Raw genomic sequence first — 19,598 nt, 5'->3', positions numbered from 1 at the left:
TTTACACTGGATTGAATGGAGTAAACAAGTATAAACTTATTTTACTGCTTTTGATGATTCAAGCAGATTTTTTTTTCTATTTAGTCAATAAATATAACCAGCAACAAAATGCAAAGACTGGTGTATTAAGATGAGCTTTATAAACAGGTAGAAGTCTTCCTGTAGCATGCTTCAAAGTGAAAGCATCTTCAGAGATTATTTTACAATTTCTTCACCATGACTCTGTCTCCCAAAAATTTTTGTACATTTTTACAGGACAAATTAAAAAATTTAAAAAGCTTCTTTTCCTTTAAGATAACAACTAGTTGATTAACCTTCTTTTCCCACATCCCCCTCTGAATGTCTTATCTTTTCATGATTATGGCATGTCAACAGAGGAAGGTTCCTATAGTTACACATTCTAGCAAAGAATAAAGTCCTTCAAGGGCCTGATGTCAGATACTCTGTCTTGCAGAAACAGAGTCATTAGATCTCCCTTTATGTTTCTTGAACTGAATAAACTAAGCCACAAAGAATTTGCAGAACAATTTAAAATATTTTTTCCCATTTTGAAGTTAATTTTAAGAAATATTGTTCCTGTTTCCTTATCTAAAATGTACCTTCTTCTAGTAAGGAGACCGTTGCAGAAGCTTCTCCAAGATTATTACGAACAACAATAGTGTATTCTCCGGCATCGTCGGCAAAAGTCATGGAAATTTCAAGTTTGCATTCCCCTGTTTCTTTTTTGTAACTCACTTTGTATCTATAGAAAACATAAAAGTAGAAAGTCTCAATAATTCTGGACTGAAATTAACTAAATTTTAGTTCATTTGCTTGTTACAGTTAGACACACTCCTAACTTGCACAAGGCACAAAAGAGAAACTTTTGCAGGCAATTCTCTCTGAATGAGTGAGCATACAGAGCAGCATATGAAAAATAAACATGCTGAAACTAGAGTACTGGTCAGCTTTATTTTTTTGTCACTAAATAAATAGGATCCAAACACCTGTACTGAAATATCAGAGGTCTAATTATCAGACACAATATAATGGAACATTCTGTGTTCACAGTTTGTCCTGATATGGGTCATCATAACAGGATTATTTCAAGAATGCTGCAATGTAATACTTTTTTCTCAGTTAGAAAAAAAAAAAAGCTTTCTATAGACTAGACTTACATAGAGGGAATGCAAATATTGCCCAGATAGAATAAAGCAAATATAAAATTTCTTCATGATTTAACATATATTTCGCTTTATAGTATTTTGAATATTTGTGTTTAAAATTTAACAACCTTTTAAAGCTACACATTAAGACATGAGCATATAAAAAGAATTTATTTCATAGAAATCAGTGTGTTATTTGGTTCAGCATAAGTGAGAGAATCAAATTCTGACATTGCCAATTAAACATGCATTAAAAATTATGTTAAGATGCATTTTGACCATTGCATTCAAAGTACCTGTAGCCAGTCGTTAGAGGAACTCCGCCTTTTTTCCAGTACACGTGTGGCTTTGGGTTGCCCCCTACTTGGCATTCAAAAATTATGCTCCCACCTTCAATTAATTTATGCACCATGGGTTTTCTTATGAAAAAAGGAGGTACAGGTTCTCCCGATACTTCCTCTGCTACAGCAGAGACATCTTCCATTACAATGTCCTTTGTCTCCACATAGCTGAAATTAGATTTCAGTGTAGGTAAGTGAGTTGATGTCTGAAGCTCTCATAAAACAGAATGCAAGAACATAGTGACTGCAATAGGAGCAGTCTGTTTAGAACAGTAACCTTACCGTTTCTCTTCTGTAACAGCCTTCTCAGAAATGGTTTCTCGAGTCTCAGTTTCTTCAGTAACTACAAGGCAAATTTGATATATAGTGGACTTTAAAATACCTTAATAGGCCTTAAGCAATGAGTTTAGTTGACATAAGTAATAAGACCACAGTAAGACTAAGTAGTTGGTTCAGAGAGCTAGTTAATTCCAAGTTGAGTCTCCTATTATCAGCCCATTATTGGCCTTTCCCTAATATTTTTACAGCCCTTTTACCTAATAAATACCTGGAACAGAAGCCATGTGATTGAAACATCCAAGATACATACAGTAATATACAGTTAACAAAATTTTTAACTTCCCACAGTGACAAGAGGGACTGTCCTTGAGTTGCACCAAGGGAGGTTTAGTTTAAATATTAGGAAACCTTTCACCAAAAAGGCTATCAAAGGTTATCAAACATTGGAACAGGTTGCCCATGAGTCATCTGGGGCTGATTTTTAAATAACTTCTCCACCCTGGAGGTATTTAAAAGACATGTAAATGTGGCATCTAGGGGCAGGGTTTAGCAGTGGACTTGGCAGTTTTGGGTTAACGATTGAAATCAATGCTTTTATAGGTCTTTTCCAACTTGAACAATTCTGTGATTCTGTAAATATACTTACCTTTCACATGTAAGTGGCAAGAAGTGCTGACACTCCCAGCCTTATTGGTAGCAGTGCAGGTGAATCTTCCACTGTCCTCTGCAAAGGCTTCACGAATCACGAGGCGAGCAAGTCCTGCTTTGAAAGTGATCTGGAAGTCCATGGAGCTCTCAATTTTGTAGTCTTCCCTGTACCACGTCACTGTAGGCTGAGGGTGACCAGATATTTGGCACTCCAGAGTGACAGACTCACCTTCAGTCACAGTCTTATTTTTGAGGCCCTGTATGACAAAAAATAAGTATCACAGTCAGTGTATATTTTCAATAGATACTTTTCAAACAGATTATATTTGACATATGCATTTCAAACAGACACTTAAATATCTAAACCCCATTTGAATGGAAAATGTAATGTTTAGTTCAAAACAGTGCTCTGTGAAGGAATGTATGTGGGGAGGAAAAAAGGGCATTTTACAAAGGGAAGTATTTGAAAATGGCTTTTAGGGTGTCTGAACATTACTGTTTTCAAAAAAGTGAAAAGGTAGGTTCATATTTATGCAGATAGATCAACCAACTATGTGACATAAACGTGAAGAATCACTACCATAAAAGACATCAAGAAGACTTGGTATCAGAGATAAATTATATGGCTGAGTAAATCTAAAACAAAGTTTAAAAGATTTTAAAAAGCCAATTTTAATGGTTAGGTATTCAGTGATAAAAATTAGAAATCAGAATGGGTGAAAATCTAGTATAATCCCCTACACTACATACAAATTACTTACTGAGACTAAGGTGGGTGGAGTAGCAGGGATTTCTGCAGGTGCAGGAACTCTGGCAGTTTCTGTCACCTAGGTTGTTTAGAGGACAATAATGAACAAAGTCAAGGACATAGTATAATTTAAATAAGAAACGCTTTGCAGGTCATAAGTAAATATTAGTACAAGGATTTGTGTAAAACGAATCAAAAATAAAAAGCAACAGAATACTTTAGAAGTGGAAAATTGTGATAAGACAGCAAAAAAATTAGGCTATTCCATATTTTTAAGATTAAAGTCTTAAGATGAAAGAAGTTGTTTTTTTAAAAACTTACCTTTGCTTCACCTTCTTTATGCAGCATCAAGTGTTCTGTCCGCACCGTTTCACTTTTTATGCTTGTCTCCTTTTTAGTCTCAACATCGTAGTGACTCTTATAGGTCTCAGCAGCCTCTGCAAAGGGAAACTGTGGAGGAGCAACTGGCTCTGCTTTTACCCTGACTTCATGAGGCTTTAGCTGAGGTGGTTTCACAGGCTTGGTGATCTTTTGTGCAGCAGAAGTAGCTGATAACTCTTTCTCCAGAGTAGCCATGGCAGACCCAGCTATTGAAACCTAGGGAACAGAAGAAAAAGAGTTACAGCCTCGTTGCTGTTTTGTTTTCAAAGGACAGAGCGCACTTCTTGAGCAGATTGCATATGCAGCAGTTGCTTCCTTAATTACTTGGTTTTGGCACTGCAAAAGCTACATGTAAAAAAGAGTAGTAGTTTTAGATTATGGTAGTAGAATACCAGATATATAATATCCTTGTATTATTTTTGATCTAACATTTAAATATTTTCTTTTTCACCTTGGGATTTGATCTTTAAATGGTCAAGAATTTCTTAAGGAGAGCACAAGAAATGTTCTCTCGGTTTCTTCACTTGAAGCCTTAGATTTCCATTTAATCAGTCTAATACAGCAATAAAGAATATTACTAATTATATAACTTCCAATTATTAAAATAACTGAAGAGATTTCAAAATCTTATTATATAGTGGAGTATATAGTGGAGTAACTTTTTTAAAAGTACATAAATATTTAATACAAATATTTAGAACAATGTTTAAATATATTTAGGGAAAAATAATTTTTTAATTCTAAGTGAAGAGAAAAAGTATGCTTGGATGAGAAAATTAATTAATTGGAAAATTTTAATGTTATGTGAAGGAGTCCAACAGAAGACTGGAAGAATAACACTAAAAATGGATGCTATCCTATTATGCAGTCAGTCTGGATTTTCTGTTTAAAAAATTAGCTTAGCATGTATTAATTAGCAAGGAAGAAAAAAGCAGTGAATGAAATTATGCACATAATAAGATTAAAGAGGGATACTTCTGCTCTTTAAAAAATATAACTTGCATGACAAATATCTACAATTTTACTATGTGTTATTAGGTATTGAAACTGCATCCTCAAACAGTTTATACGATTATTTAAATAAGAAATAATAACAACAAATTGTATTTTAGCAATTCATTTGTCTGTTTACAGCAGTGTTCTTTGTTAGTCAAACAAGCCAGTAAAAATAACTGCAAGAAGCATACAGCTCCTCCTCTTGGGGAAGCACCACACTGGAGTGTGGGAGGAAAAGCCAAATGGAATGGGTGACCTACTGGCTATGGAAAATGAGCATGCTGCTCCTCTTGGATACAACTTCAGCTCACCTCATATGTATGATCTGGTTTAGGAACAGCAACTCTGGAGACCGTGAAGTGAGGACTTGCTGTGCGAGGTCGCGGTGGTTCGACATGAATTGTTTTCTCAACTTCTGTTGTTCTTTTTATCTACACAAAGTAATGAAAAAAGTTGTTGAAAGTGATGCTGTTCTTTAAACTGAAACAGATTTCACTGGGACACAGTACCTGGAAAAGGATGTAATGTAAAAAAAGAATCTAACCTCTTTTGATATGTGAACCTCCTGCTTTTCAGGAGCTGAGATAGGTTTCTCAGGAGGAACATAGACTGTTTTGACTTCTTTAGTGACAACATGACGTTCTGCTGGGGCCTCAGGACCACGGTCTGTTACAGTGTGCTCTTTATAACCATATTCCAAAGTTTTCTCCTTTACATAAGTTTCATCTACTTGTTCTGGTTGCCAGGGTGATCGAACACGTGCCTGATCAACTGCTGCAACGACTGTAGCTACAGCTTCAGCCTTTTTTCCAGCTTGAGTCTACAAATAACATCAGCAGAATTTATACACATATTCATCATTGTATTGAAAATTTGTATATATGTCAATCAGTTATAATGTTCAGTATATTGCAAAGAGAGGTTGTACGATTATGCAAAAGTCATGACAGAAAGATCAAAAGTATGCACCTGTAAATACACTTAAGAATCAGTAAATTCAAAAGCAAATACATTCTCCAAGTGCTATGTGCACTTTCAGAATATATTTGTGCTTCTGTGTTTTATACATATCAGTATTTGTCTTCAATTCCAATTTTAATACTTTACAGCCATTTGTGTCCACTTGTCTAAGAGTATGCAGGTATGTAAATGTGCACATAATTTTAAAGTATGATCATCAGCTCCATATAACTTGTAGATGTAAAAATGCATCTAGCATCTAATGTGAATGTATTTATTAAGAAACAGACCCATAAAAATTTTTACATAAGCTGTATCTGTTAATTCAGATATAAGTGCTGATCTGTTTTAAAAGATTTTACAAAAGAAGGGAGACTGATGTGCCTGATAATTTGTAAATAATGCTTTTTTGTCAGGACTTCTATTTGTTTCTAATAACTCATAAATACTGTCAACTTCTGTGTTATTAGGGTCCAAACTTCTGCCCAGTCAGCCAACAGGAGATAATAGTGACACTACTGTTTATTATTACTGTCATAACTGATCTGGATGTAGCAACAGAGTGTATGATATGTATGCCTTGTAAAAGGGAAAAGAACCCCTAACAGATAATTTCATACTCATTTTAAAACCATTACCAGCTTAAACTAAAATTACTTAGGTGAGGCCAAAATGTGATCATTTACAGAGGTTTTATTTTCTTATTAGTGTTTAGGAAACAAGGACTTCTTATTCAAGTATTGCTGTGGATTTCAAAATAATTTTTTATACTGGCTTGAATTTGGCCCTGAATTTACATCATATAAAAAGGGACTGAACTCACTTAGTAGTCTGAATCCTCTAAGTGAGTTTTATATACTTTGTTTGTTTAGTTACATTTTATAAAAGTATTTTATGAAGGTACTACACTGTAGGTAGATAGTTTTTAAATAACAGTTGTAGTAAACTGTGCTATTCTTTCAGATGGTATTGTAGATCTTTCCTGCTGTGGGAATCCTGCTGTAGCAAAGCAGGGCCAACAAGTGTGTGATGATTATAAGTAACAAACTGGATAGACCTGAAAGGATGTTATTTTGTATTGTACAAAGAACAATTCAAACCTCAATTAAGAGAAGTTGCTTCATCTGGGAACCATGAAGTTACAAAGGAATCATCAAGTAGAAAGAAAGATTGCAGAGTCAGAAATTTGAACAAGTAAAGGTTACTTAAAAGCCACTGATAGAGAGGTGTCTGACATGGAGAAATCAGACTGTGTGACATTTACTAGCAGGGTGAGATATAAACCTCTTCAGCACTAGAAACTGAATCATACTGACTCTGTTACTTGACAATCATCCCACAGAATGGATGTATTTTCAGGAATTAATTTGAGAGTATTCTGTTGTACCAAAGTAGGTCTTAAAATGTATGGTTTGCAGATAAACCAAATTGTAACAGTGCATTGGCTGTAATTTCTTCTCCAGTTCTGGACACTGTGACTGGTGCTTTGGTTTTATCAATTGCAACTTCATTTGGAACTACAGTAGTTTTCTCAGCTTCCTTTTTAATCTATTTTTAATCTAGTCTTATGTTGTAGCAGAAATAAAAGTTTCAGTTACATTGAGTCTTGAAAGATATTTGAACAATTTGAACAATGAGAAAACATTTTGAAATGGGAACAGGGAAGGAGAATGGTTAGATCCTTCTGCACGGCACACATCTCTGTGTTATGTGTATAGTGATAAGTATTGTTATACCCTCGCACCTACTTAAATAAAAGTAATGATTAAAAAAAATCCAAAAAGTTAAAATGCATTTCAGGAGTCAGTCAGTCCATTCCAAACATCAGTCAGAAGATAATTATGAGCATCCTATTAATGAAAACAAGAGAGGAAGATCAAGATGAAATAATTTAGTCTAATTAGCCGTAGGTCTAAAGGTTTGTAAGTGGAATAATCTTTTAAAAATGAGCTGGAAATGTATAGTTAGTATTTTTTGAGGAAAACAAGAGGTTTGTAAAGAAGAAAGGATAAAACCCAAATATGCTTATAACACTGCTATTCACCTTTTCACGTGTTATGCTCACTTGTTCCTGTTTGGTGGCAACTCTTTCTTTACTTTTCGATATTATGACCGGTGCTTTAGGTTTATCAGTAGTAATTACTACCTTAGGTACAGAAGGTTTCACATCTTCCCTTCTTATCTATTTTTTATGGTAAAGAAAAATAATAGTAATTGATTATGTCTGCTGTCAAGGTTACACAACTTTATTGGAAGAAGAAAGAAACGTGAGTTCAGAATTGGAGTAACGCCTTTGTACCCAAGTTATAGCCTGACATATGCTGAGAGAAGTTCATGTAAAGTCATTAATGCACTGCATTAATTTTTATTTGAATGAGGGAAAAACTTTCTACTTCCTAGTTTGCAATACATCATTATGTTTTGTAGTAACTGCATAGAAATGAGCATTATTGCTAACCCCATCCATTGAGTGGTCCCATAATCTGGTCTAAGAGATATTTTCAATCCTCACACAAATATGAAGCTCCACACTACATTTCGTACCGTGGAAAATAACCTTTAAAATTTATATTCAGAAATCTACCTTCAGAGATACATTAATCATTAAGCATCAAATGAAATTCTGTGTACTGTGGCAATAAAAACCCTAATGCTCAAAGGATCTGTAAGAAGGGCAGCTGCACTCCTGCACAGACTGAGCTGCTGAGAGGTCAGTAGAACTGGACCTGCAGATATTTTGGTCTGGAATGCCTTGTTTCACAAAGTTTTTGTTTAGTAGTTTTCTCTTTTTAAAGAAGGACAGTGAAGTTATTTAAGAGATTTTATAAACCAGAGTACCTCTGTGAACTAAAGATTTTAACATTTACTTACCTGTTCATGAGCAATGTGCACTTGTTCATGTCTGGTAGATATTTCTTCTCTAGCTCTCATTATTCTTTCTTGTTCTTTGGCTTTGTCTGTGGCAATTATTACTGTTGGTACTGGAGCTTTCTCTGGTTCTTTTCTCACCTGGACATTTACAAATAAAGAACATTATATTTTTATTTTAAAATATAAGGTATGTGATTTGCAATATATTTGAGAAAGAGCATGGAAATTGAAGTGAGTAAAGATGTCACGTTCTTTTTTTGAAATCATCTAGTCTGGAAACAACAATAACAACATGAACAGACTTCATATAAAACAGTTAACACAAAAATAATAAAACACTGCACAAACACTTAGTGTGCTACTGGAAGCAGTACTAAAAAAATTGGCTCAGAGAAAAACTGTCCTGCATTATAATCACTTTGAGAAAGTTTAGGATATTAAAAATAAGTTTTACGAAACTTTAATTTGGCAAGACTTCAAATGCTAAACTCAGATTAATGCCCAAGTGGATTTCTGTTTCTCAGTGCTTTAATGAGAGATTGCACTTTCTTCCTCAGTCATCTCTACTATAATGCAAATGTAACATTGGCTATAAAAGCACATCTTCCATTATATCACATTTTTTCTGATAAAATACATGTTAAAATAATCTGAATTCAAATCATTCACTGGTATTTTCAAAATTGATTTCAATGCAGAATGAGTTTTTCCTCCTTTTTTTTCTGACCCGCTGTGCTGCCAACAGACAAAGCAGGCTACAAATGGCAAGCTTGGAGACAATATGAGAACACCCCCTCCCCACCACCCTCAGCCCAACAAAATTTAAGAGCTAGTTTCTACATATCAATTCTTTAAGTGATCAAGAATACTATCTAGTAAATTACTACGTAATATATGAAAAAAGAGGTTATATAATATATAATATATGAAAAAAGAGGTTAATGTTTTGCAACTTTATCACATTCTTAGGTATAAATAATGGAAGTGAAATAAGAAAAGAAAGACAGTAATCATAGAGAAGAGACAGGAAAATGATAGTACTGTAAACTGGAAGAGTGAACATAAAAGGGACAAATAGTAACAGTATCTCATTTGTCTTCTTCATAAGCTTGTCTTTTGTATGAGATACCAGATTTTTGAACAAGGTAGGGCATAACAATCTCAGGTACAATCTGTATTCACCTTTTCAGGAGAGATGTGTCTTTGTTCTTGTGAAGTTACAATTCCTTCTCTAGTTCTCGATATCACTGTTTGTTTTGTGGCTTTGTCACTGGTAACTACTACCATTGCCTCCTTTTTCATCTGATTTTTGTAGCAACAAAACAAAAAAACCAAAGCCTTAGAATTCATTTTAAAAAATTGATCATCAAAATAAGAGGAGAAGGAAAAACAGGAGAGGAATTCAAGTAAAAGAAAAAATTGAAGGGAGAATTAAATCATTCCTAGTGAGGAAATTATAAAAGATATTAGAGAAAAAATTCATCATTGTAAGAATAATGTTAGAGAATAAAGGAGAAGAGAGAATAGAGGATCACTTTCAGAGAAAATATCCTTAAACTTAAAAGGAGTAATTAGTTCAATCCTGTTATGGTGGAATGCAATGGTGTAAGTGAACCTGAGCATTCCTTTACAGTCTAGGTGTTCTAGATGAGTATGCATGCTTTTGCAGTGCACTGGGAAATATCTTGTTAATTCCTCACAGTGAATCATGCCTTGTTGGAGTGTAGGATGAAGGGATAGAGAGAAGGCATAGAATGTCTGTGCTCTATTTCTACCTGCTCATGAACAGGCTGAACGTGGACTGCAGTCATTGCTGTCCTTATAGCAGTTTGCTCTGCAACACCTGGAGATGGTTCTCTCACCATGGCTTGATCCACAGCAGCAACAACTGTAGCAATAGCTGCTGTTTTGTCACTGTCCTTTCTCACCTATATTAGTCACATCAAAAGACATTTTTTCATATTTTGCGTACAAGCAGAAGAAGCACAGAACAAGTACAGAGACAGAATGTTGCAAAGAAGCATTTCCATATCTGCAGCAGAACTCTCTCAACAGCAGATGCACACATGGTTTTGCACACAGCCTCTCAGATTCCCTTTAGCAGATCTATCCATCAGTGGTGAGACCCCACACAAAGCAAACCCAGTGTTTTTTCCAGAAACAGACTTTACCTCTCTGGTGCCAGCGGCCACCCCGCCAGCAGTAGCGCCAGTAACGGTGACTTGTTCTTGGACCCCGTATCTCCCCTCCCATCTTTCCTCAGTCACTTGGGTAGTGCTTGTGGACACTCTTGTTTCCTTCATCTGAGATTCCATGGTTGCAGCATATCCTTCCTGCTTCCAAGGAGGAAGGACATCAGCCCCAGCTGCTGTCACTACATGTGGTTTACGGATTGGAGATGGAGATTTCACTGGTCTAATAGGTGATGTGGAGATTCTCCCAGCAGGAGAAACTGACCTATTAAAAAAAATAGAGTTTCAATATCATTAATGTACTGTCACAGAGTGATAAATGTATAAACAGTTTCAGCCTGAACTTGAACACACTCCCCAAACAGGGTATCTCCAGTAATGTGTAGTTTGATTTTAAGGTTTTTCAGAGGTTCTATTTGTAAATGACACTAACTTGTTTTTTTAACATTATGCCTGACTGTTGTAATTCTCATAACTTTAACAGGTCTTTGTAGTAGCTTAGTTTTCAAAAAGAAATAAGAAAGAGTGACAAAAGAAATTACAGTCAACCAAATGTATTTGAAATATAAAAATACATCATGATTTTGCATTTGCTCTATCCCAGTTCTTCTAATAGGATTAATACAAATGGTTCACAGGCTGTAAATACTTCATAATGCATTCATGGTCCAGTCTCTGTAGAGACAAAATGATAATTGTAATCAATCTTTATAAAAATGTAATGTGGCAACCACCTAGCAAAACAACTGGATTTACTCCTGTACTACATCTTATTTTCATGCGCCACTCATTATATGTACCACAATCCAGGCAAATTTCTTATCAGTGCCTAATATTTCCCCACACACATTTACAGATCTCAGACACAATAATTTATACCCACTTGGAAATTGTTAGTTTCTAAATTTTGATATTCCAAAACTTCAGTCGTAATCCTAGCAGACATTTTTAAAGAATTTTCCAAAATTCTTAAAGGGGTTAACTTAGAATTCCTTTGAGTGGCATTTTTGTGCTGTATTTCCCAGAGAACGTTAACAAATAACAGCAGTAGGGGGCAGCAGCATCATATTAATTTTTAGTTATTTCTAATGTGTTGCATGTCTAAAAGGGATCTGACTAGCAAGGGAGGACAAATTTCTAATTCTATATGTGCTCTAGATGTCACTATTGAATTCTTTTTTCATCTATATAGTTTTTTAGTTAATGCTAGTTGTTATCAATCCATTTATTCCTGTCCTTGACAGTTATTGTCAGTAGGGTAAAATTCACCAGCACATCCAGTTCTGGCAGCTTAAATGGGGGTCTTCTGAGCATTCTGCTTGGAGGCATTTCTTCCATGATGTTGGTGCTTCAGGATACTGAAACTGGACTTTCAAAACACTCTGCTTTTCCTGCCCCTCAGCACAGACTTCATGGGGTCTCCCAGACTATGAGCCTTGCTCTTCAAATCACTCACTTTCCCCTCTCTATTCCCTCTGTACAGCAGAGACAAACTTCATTTTTCCATAACCAAATGGAAACACTTCTATAGCAGTGGTAAATATAGCAGATTACAGCTCACCATCAGAATAAACCCAGTCACTAATGAGTCAATGCATTCTTTCATTTTAGACTATGCTTTCATTCTGCAGCATTACTTCTACATGTAAGTGATTCCAAAAGCAACAATTGCCTGAAAGAGCAGTGATTTTACCTTACTGGTGAAGGTGTCGGTGCTCTGACATGTCTTACAGGTGATGGTGATTGTCTAACGGGCGATGGTGATTGCTGCCGTGCCATCTGTGCTTTTGCAGCAGTTGTCGGGGTTGGTGATTTTGATGTAGGTCTCGGAGGCATTCGTGGAGGTGCCTTGTGTGGGAGCTGTTGGGTGGCTGCACCTTCTACAATCATTTCAACGCTTGTAAGTGATCTGGCATCAAAGTGGGCTTCAGTCTTCTACAATGAAAAACAAGGAAAAGAAAACTAGGGTGAGGTACTGTAGAAGCAACCCTCCATATTATATCCATACCTGCTTTGTTTTTGAAAATTATACCTTTTCAATTCTGGCTTGTCTTGTTTGTGAAATCTGAGCAGTCGAAACAATTGTCTTTGTCTTTTTAGCAGGAACGGCTTCTTCCTCGCCTTTTGAAAGAAAACGTGGTCAGAAGAATTGCGTACGGCAAGAACCAATAAACAGAGAAATGAATGAATGGTCAATTCCAATTATATAAAAATTTATATATACAAAGAAAAATAATTAAGCAACCATCTGTTTTCCCTTCAATATCTACAAATGTGAAAACAGTTGAAACAAAATTACTGCATTGCCAGGTCAGTACAAAAAAACTCAAACAAAGCAAAACACAATACATTCATTGTAGATTCTTCGTATCAGTCCTGGATCTAAAATGATTACAGAGTTTCTAAGGCTGACTGAGGTGAAATCCAAGCATGACTGCTCTGGGTAGCATGATTCCCTGCTACAATTCCCTAAGGACTGCTTTCATCCTTACCAGCCTCCTTTGCAAGACCGTGTGCAGTTACACAGTCTAATATATCTATTCTATCAAAGTCAACTTACAAATAAAACTTTGAGATATTTACAGACCAAAATGAGAACAGCTCAAGGTATCCCACACTTTTACCATCAAGTGTATCCTCTGCTTAAAGACCCCTTCTGGACAACAGATCCTTTTAAATTGCAGACAAAAATCTTTGGCAAATTGCATCAGAGACACTGCTTTTTTTCACAGCAAGCTAATAACTCTTGAGGAAGAACTTATAAATTAACCTGTTGATATAACTGCAATGAAGTGGTGCATATTGCACCACTACCATTAATGCTCTGATTTTCATGGTCTGCAGCTTCAGGTTTGTTACCTTGAATTAGCAATTCAGCTGTTGAAGTAGCACGTCCCACGCTGTTTGTGGCATTTACGGAATAGGTGCCGGAGTCTTCAGGATATGCTTCTGCAATTATTAAGCTGTAAAGGTCTCCTTCTTGTAAAATTTTGAAATCGGGGGAACTTTTAATTTCTACTCCGTCCCGATAGAACTTCACCACAGGTGTAGGGATTCCAGTCACTCTCACGTCAAGTCGAACTTGACTTCCTTGTCTTGCAGTCATGCTCTGTAGTCGTTGTGAAAAGTTTGGTGGTGCTGTTCCAGCTGCATTTTTATTGAAGAAAAAACAATAGAAAAAAACAAATAGAAAAAAGCAATAGTGTCTGTTAAAAAGAATGACAAGTACTAGATACTTTCATTGCTACAACTGCACGGGGTCTATCTCTTCTTCACATGTTATTGACAGATGATAAGACCTTCTGAAACAATCAAGATATTATTTCTGACTACACCTATGATTGTAAATGTTTCTAGAGTTACAGATACATTGTTTGTAACCATAGGCATTAAGCACAGTCTCTTGGTATGGCCCTCTATGTGACTTATTCTGTTAAATGTCATTGGTACCATTAGATACCATTAATGGCTCCATCCTGCAGAACTTCACCCTTTCTTTAATGGGCAATCTCAATATAGCCAGTGTGATAGACCAAAAGGAGCTACATGTATAGGGCTGAGCCAGTAGCTTCTAATCTGAATAAGAGTTTGCAAGATCAAGATTAAACTTTATACAGTTAAAATGTAAAGGACTCTGTTAGACATACTGGTGAGAGCAAATGCTGAATTCTAGACTGCTTTAGGAAAAGCAATGTGGTTTGCTATTTTTTTACTGATCATGTACTTGAAATCTGAACGATTTCATTATGTGTTACTCTTCCATGACTCCCTCACCCTGCTGGCAGGCAGAGCTGCCTCTCTGTGGCTGCTCTGTACCTGTGACCAGCAGCTCAGCAGTACTAGTCGCTTGTCCAGATCCATTGGTGGCTTGCACAGTGTATCTCCCGCTGTTGGCTTCTGTCACGGTGGGGATCACCAGTCTAGCGCGGCCATCACTAAACGAGATCTGCACACCGGGCAGGCTTGCAGCAGAGAGAACCTGGCCATCCCGATACCAGCTCACCTCAGGAACTGGGAAACCTACACAAAAAGGAAGACAAATGGAGATTAGGACACGATGAAATGCAGACATAAAAAATTACAAGAATGCACGCTCATGTACACACAGTTACGGTGGAGCATAATGCCAGAGGCACAGATATATGTCCAGTGGCACAGTGACAAAAGAATCTGTTTTTAGAAAAGGTCTCTAAAATGCACAGAGCAATAGGGCAGCTGCACTGGCTCCTGTGTTTAGAAACTCACTTGAATAATGAGACAACTGTAGTGTTTAGCAATCTTATTAAGGAATAGAAGTTCACCAAAATCATCAGGATGATGAAATAATTCATGTGAAGTATTTCTTAAATGTATTTGCAAGTATCTAAGTAGGATTGCTTATTGCTAGCATATTTATCCAGTCCAGTAATCTGGAGACAACCTAAAGAACAGTACTTCCAACTAAATGAAGCATATGTTCTAATACTACTATGTCTACTGCTGTAGACATTAAAATCAAATGCTAGCAAAGTTTTGGAGGTTTTAATTTCTTTTTCTGGAATTTTTTTAGTTTGATCAACAGCAGTCATCTGGAATCAACTGTTGTTCGAGTATATTATTCTTTTTTGTCAAGGTCATGAGCAAGTCTTTGGGTCAGAAAAATTTCAGTTTTACTGACAGCTGATTTTTGGTTTTAAATGGCAATTTTAGATTCCCTGTGGAAATTCTCGTCTTAGTGTTCTACTCAGCCAAATTTATTGAGCAACTTAAATCCATTTGATGAACAAGTAAAATTCCTATATGAACCATATAAGAAGAACAGGTAATTTAAGGAGATGGTTCCAGCTCGAAGTCTTTTTTGTAGTCCTAGAACATAATTTCTTCAAAATTTAAATTCTCACAAAATCACTTCACGTATATATCCACTCAACCCAAATCACCAGTTGCACTGCTTAGGGGCTCAGGAATGAGATCTGAGACTGCCAATTCAGATGAATGAATTTTCCCAGTTCTAATGTCTGTGGTTTGCAAAACCCCAGGTGCACAGAATTCTGCTTCCTTTCCAGAGTATTCTTCCTATAAACCAAATAAATTATTAGGGAATTTAATGTGCCAGGAAAACGACTGTGTGAGACTAAAATGAAAGAAGTTGACATGTAGATTGAAGCTTTCACTGGTTGACTGCAGTCCCATCACACTTGGTTAGGAAAGTTTAAAATCTTACAGTAAAGCACTGATATTTAGAGAAATGTAAAACATAACGCCCCCCCAAACAGAAAGATAATCTAAATATTTTTAGAGAGGATTCGAAATCAGAAGGGTAAAAGTATATTTAAGCATTCTTAATTTCACAGATGGAAGTTATCAAACAGTCCTGATGGGTCAATTTTGTGCTATTGGTGTAGGGCAACTTGGGCCTTGTCATCATAAACTTGGAGTATACAGCAGACCCCCAGTGATTCATTCAGAGCTATGTGTCTTCAGTATTTGTGAAAATGAGTTTAAAAATGTTTAAACTCACCAAAACATGTCCTCAGTAGTGAATTTCTTGAAACATTGTCAAAAGTTCTATTTTCTTGCAGTGGTATTATATGATGACTAGCAAAAATGGGAGTTTCTGTGGCAGGTTGAAAATTCCTGCACCTTTAAAATTGAGTCTATTTTGATGTCTCAATCTGCTATGTAAAAGGGATCCAAAGCTAGAAGTCATTTTAGAAATATGAGCCCAAGTTTATACTAAAAACTCAAGTTTATATTAAAAACTCCACAAATTAACTAGCACTCTGCTAGTCCCAGGTCACAGAGCTAGGTAAGATCTAACTCAGATTATAGATATATGTGCCTGTTCTATATGGAATAGGGGTTTACTTCTACATGTCCCAAATACATTATGATTTGACTGTTAATTATTATGAAAATATGTTTTCATCTTAAAAGTCTCCTTGAGGACTCTTGAACTTTAATGCCAAAAAAGAAGATAATTGACCCTAAGTGTCTCAAATTCGCCACTTAGGTAACTGAATTCAATAAGATTCTCCTGACAATGATGTGAGAGGAACTGCCAACTTGCGCATGGTCTGTGTGCTGCTTTCAAAAACTAAGCACTCTGTAAAGCTGTCTTGCAGTCAGCAATACCTGAAAATATCAGTTCAAAAAAAAGGTAAGCAGTGCACAGGTTAATTCTTTGTGAAAAAATTCAGTGCTGTGGAGACATGAGCTTGGCACATTTCTAATGCCAGCAGCACCTCTGACTTTCTTGTCTCTTGACTCCTCAGTCACTGGTGACCCAGCAGGGCTCCCCCTGTGACAGTGTCCTGGCTGCTCTGGCATTTGCTGCTTTTAATACCAGGGTTTGTGTGCTCTGTGCTTTCTGCTACATGCTGGGCATATTCACCTGATACCAGCCCTTTGTTATGGGACACTTAATTCACAGTCTAATACAGCAGCACAATTCATTTGTTCTAGTTTACACACAGCAAAATTGCATTTCAGGTGGTTGCTAAGCTCTTGTTGATACCCTTAGATTAACTGAGCTCTTCACATTTGAACTGTAGCTCTGTATTAATACTTGACTTCTATATAATAGACCACTGTTATTACAGAAAAATTCTGATTTTTAAATGCTCAATAATTCATGACAGATAAAAAGGGTAGATGTTTTAGCAGGATAAAGCTGTGTAGTCCTTTACTTATGCCATTAGTTATAGTATAAATACTTTCCTGTTTTTTATCCTATAGAAATGCCCAGCCACTGCCAGATCTTTCAAACCTGAAGCATGTTTTTAGGGCAGGAAAGATACACCACAATCTCACAATGTGAAAAAAAACTAAGAAGAGGTTGACTTACAAGAAGTTTGAGACTAACATACAAATATGGCATATGCTATTAGAAATAGTACTGTATCTTCACTAAGTAAGAAATCAAGTTCCCCTCCCAAGTAACTCCATACTATCATACAAATTATATTGGCCGAAATCACACATTGAATAATAATACTAGCATCCTAACTTTTTCTGATGATATTTTCAGGTATTCATAATAAGTATTGCAAAAGTAGAAAAAAAATTCACAGAAAATTTAGAGTGTAGAAGCAAGAAGAGACAATCAGGGCAATTAACTGAATAATATGGGCCCAATAATAGAACATGGCACAAAAAAATGTCAAAGATGGAAACTGCAGGACGTGTTCAAACACCTTGTGTGAGTCAGTGTTATGCAAAGGGACCAAGGGATGAAATACATGGACCATAGATGTCAGAGATCTTTATAGTTGCACAGATCATGTGTTTGCACCTGTCACAGAGCATCTGAGTAGTGCTTTATGGTATGTGGATCATCACATTGCTAATGCCTGTAAGACAATATAATTCCACCAGCAGAGCACATGTCACTTCTCCTTAGTCACCACCGAGGTCAGAGACACTCTTAGAACAGGGTGTTGGGTCTCTGGTAATGTTATCTCAGGGGTTTGCATGGTGTTCTGCACAAAGACAGGGTGTTTGAGTAGTATGTAGACTGGAGAAATCAAGCATCTTTTAAATTGGGTGGTATCTTTAAATTTCAAAGTCAAATTATGTTAATCCAGCCTTGTCCACATAAATATTAAATGATAATAATCCACCATGCACATCTATTATTTAGCATATTAGGGTTTTCTACCCTCTTCAGTGGCCAGTTGGGCCTAGATTTTGTGCTTTTAATCCCCCTCCTAGAACTCTGGAATTAAGTAATCTTAAGGGCACAGAAAGTAAAAATACAGTTTAGCTAGAGCAAAACTTAACAAAGAGACTTGGAAGAACTAGCATAAACCCTGATTTTGCACCCTGACTTCTGATTCTGACCAGTCATCATCCAAATAAGACTAATCCTTCTGCAGCCACATGAAGTTCCCTTATTAGTACAGTGTGTATTTTTATGCATATACATTTAAGGGTGCTGTTCAGCACTGTGTGATATGAATATATACCCATATTTCAGCACTCATCTTTACTCATTCATACCAAATTATGATCTGTGGAAAGTGCTATCATTTTTCTTAGCATAAACATTAGGAAAGAAATTAGTGACAAACAATAAAAAATCTTGGAAGAACGAATCAAAACCTTACCACTAATATGAGCCTCAAAGGTTGCGGCACTACCCTCCAGTGCCACAACGCTTTGTAATGGCTGTGTAAATGTTGGTGCTTTCGTCGTCATCTTTACAGGCACTCTGCAAGCAGAAAACCCCATAATTAGAGATCAAAATGTCAGTATATACACACACTTCTTGCAAGATTTTAAGAATATTTGTAATTATTCTCTGAACAATTTACTCCATTTTAAATCGAAACGACCTGGTGAAATGAAAAGATTGTGGGTTTTGACAAAACTGTATACCAAGTTACTCTTGGAGCATGCTTGGCTGAATTGAATGGGAAACCATTCTATTGAGTGGAGCTGTGCTTTGGCATTACAAGTATGCAGCAGGAGACAAAATTTGTCTCACTCTGTGACCTTCCACAGGTCACTCAGACTGCCTCTCTTTGTCTATTAACTTTGTTATCTTTATTATTTAAAATAATTTCCTCGTATAATTTTAAAAAATATTTTGCTGGTGCAAAATATTTGCATTCTGCCATGACAAGACAACCAAGTCACTAAGAAGTAATTGATAGAAATGTGAATGTCTACAATGTATTTAGCTTAATAATGCAAATAATACATTATTAATAAAATAATAAAATTAATTATAATAAAAAATATGCACTAATAATGCCAAAAATGCCAAGAGACTATTTTAAAAGCACTCTGTAAGTAGTGAATAATTTCACTTTACAGAAGCATATTGGCATTAAAGATGCAGATAAAATTCTCTTTCTTAGAGAGTATCTCAGTGGAATTTTGAATATGGAAAGACAGCCACCTTCGAAATGTGAGCTAGGATATAAAGTAGCCCCTGACACTGATGGCTTGAACAACTGCAAAGCCATGTGAAATCTGAAAGAAAGTTTGTTTTCTCTTGCTATGCCACAAGATCCTACTTTGAAACAACTCACTGCCAGTAAAAAAGTTTGTG

General features: G+C 36.0%; 1 protein-coding gene across 1 annotated transcript in view; it reads right to left on the bottom strand.

The window, feature by feature from the left end:
• TTN (titin) overlaps nt 1-18,739 on the bottom strand; it is a 238,200-nt gene extending 219,461 nt beyond the window's left edge. The window contains 20 exon segments of the mRNA XM_042779450.1: nt 600-742; nt 1,442-1,654; nt 1,769-1,829; nt 2,412-2,670; nt 3,175-3,240; nt 3,483-3,758; nt 4,850-4,969; nt 5,083-5,358; nt 6,801-6,809; nt 6,915-7,046; nt 7,543-7,680; nt 8,370-8,507; nt 9,552-9,671; nt 10,145-10,292; nt 10,536-10,826; nt 12,255-12,496; nt 12,594-12,682; nt 13,421-13,708; nt 14,378-14,581; nt 18,649-18,739. Coding sequence (XP_042635384.1) covers nt 600-742; nt 1,442-1,654; nt 1,769-1,829; nt 2,412-2,670; nt 3,175-3,240; nt 3,483-3,758; nt 4,850-4,969; nt 5,083-5,358; nt 6,801-6,809; nt 6,915-7,046; nt 7,543-7,680; nt 8,370-8,507; nt 9,552-9,671; nt 10,145-10,292; nt 10,536-10,826; nt 12,255-12,496; nt 12,594-12,682; nt 13,421-13,708; nt 14,378-14,581; nt 18,649-18,739 — 3,304 coding nt within the window.
• Between the last annotated feature and the right edge of the window lie 859 nt (nt 18,740-19,598).

Source organism: Catharus ustulatus, chromosome 7 (genome assembly GCF_009819885.2).
Source record: "Catharus ustulatus isolate bCatUst1 chromosome 7, bCatUst1.pri.v2, whole genome shotgun sequence".
Taxonomy (NCBI): domain Eukaryota; kingdom Metazoa; phylum Chordata; class Aves; order Passeriformes; family Turdidae; genus Catharus; species Catharus ustulatus.
Note: the sequence above shows the minus strand (reverse complement) of the source record. Positions and strands in the feature narration are given on the sequence as shown.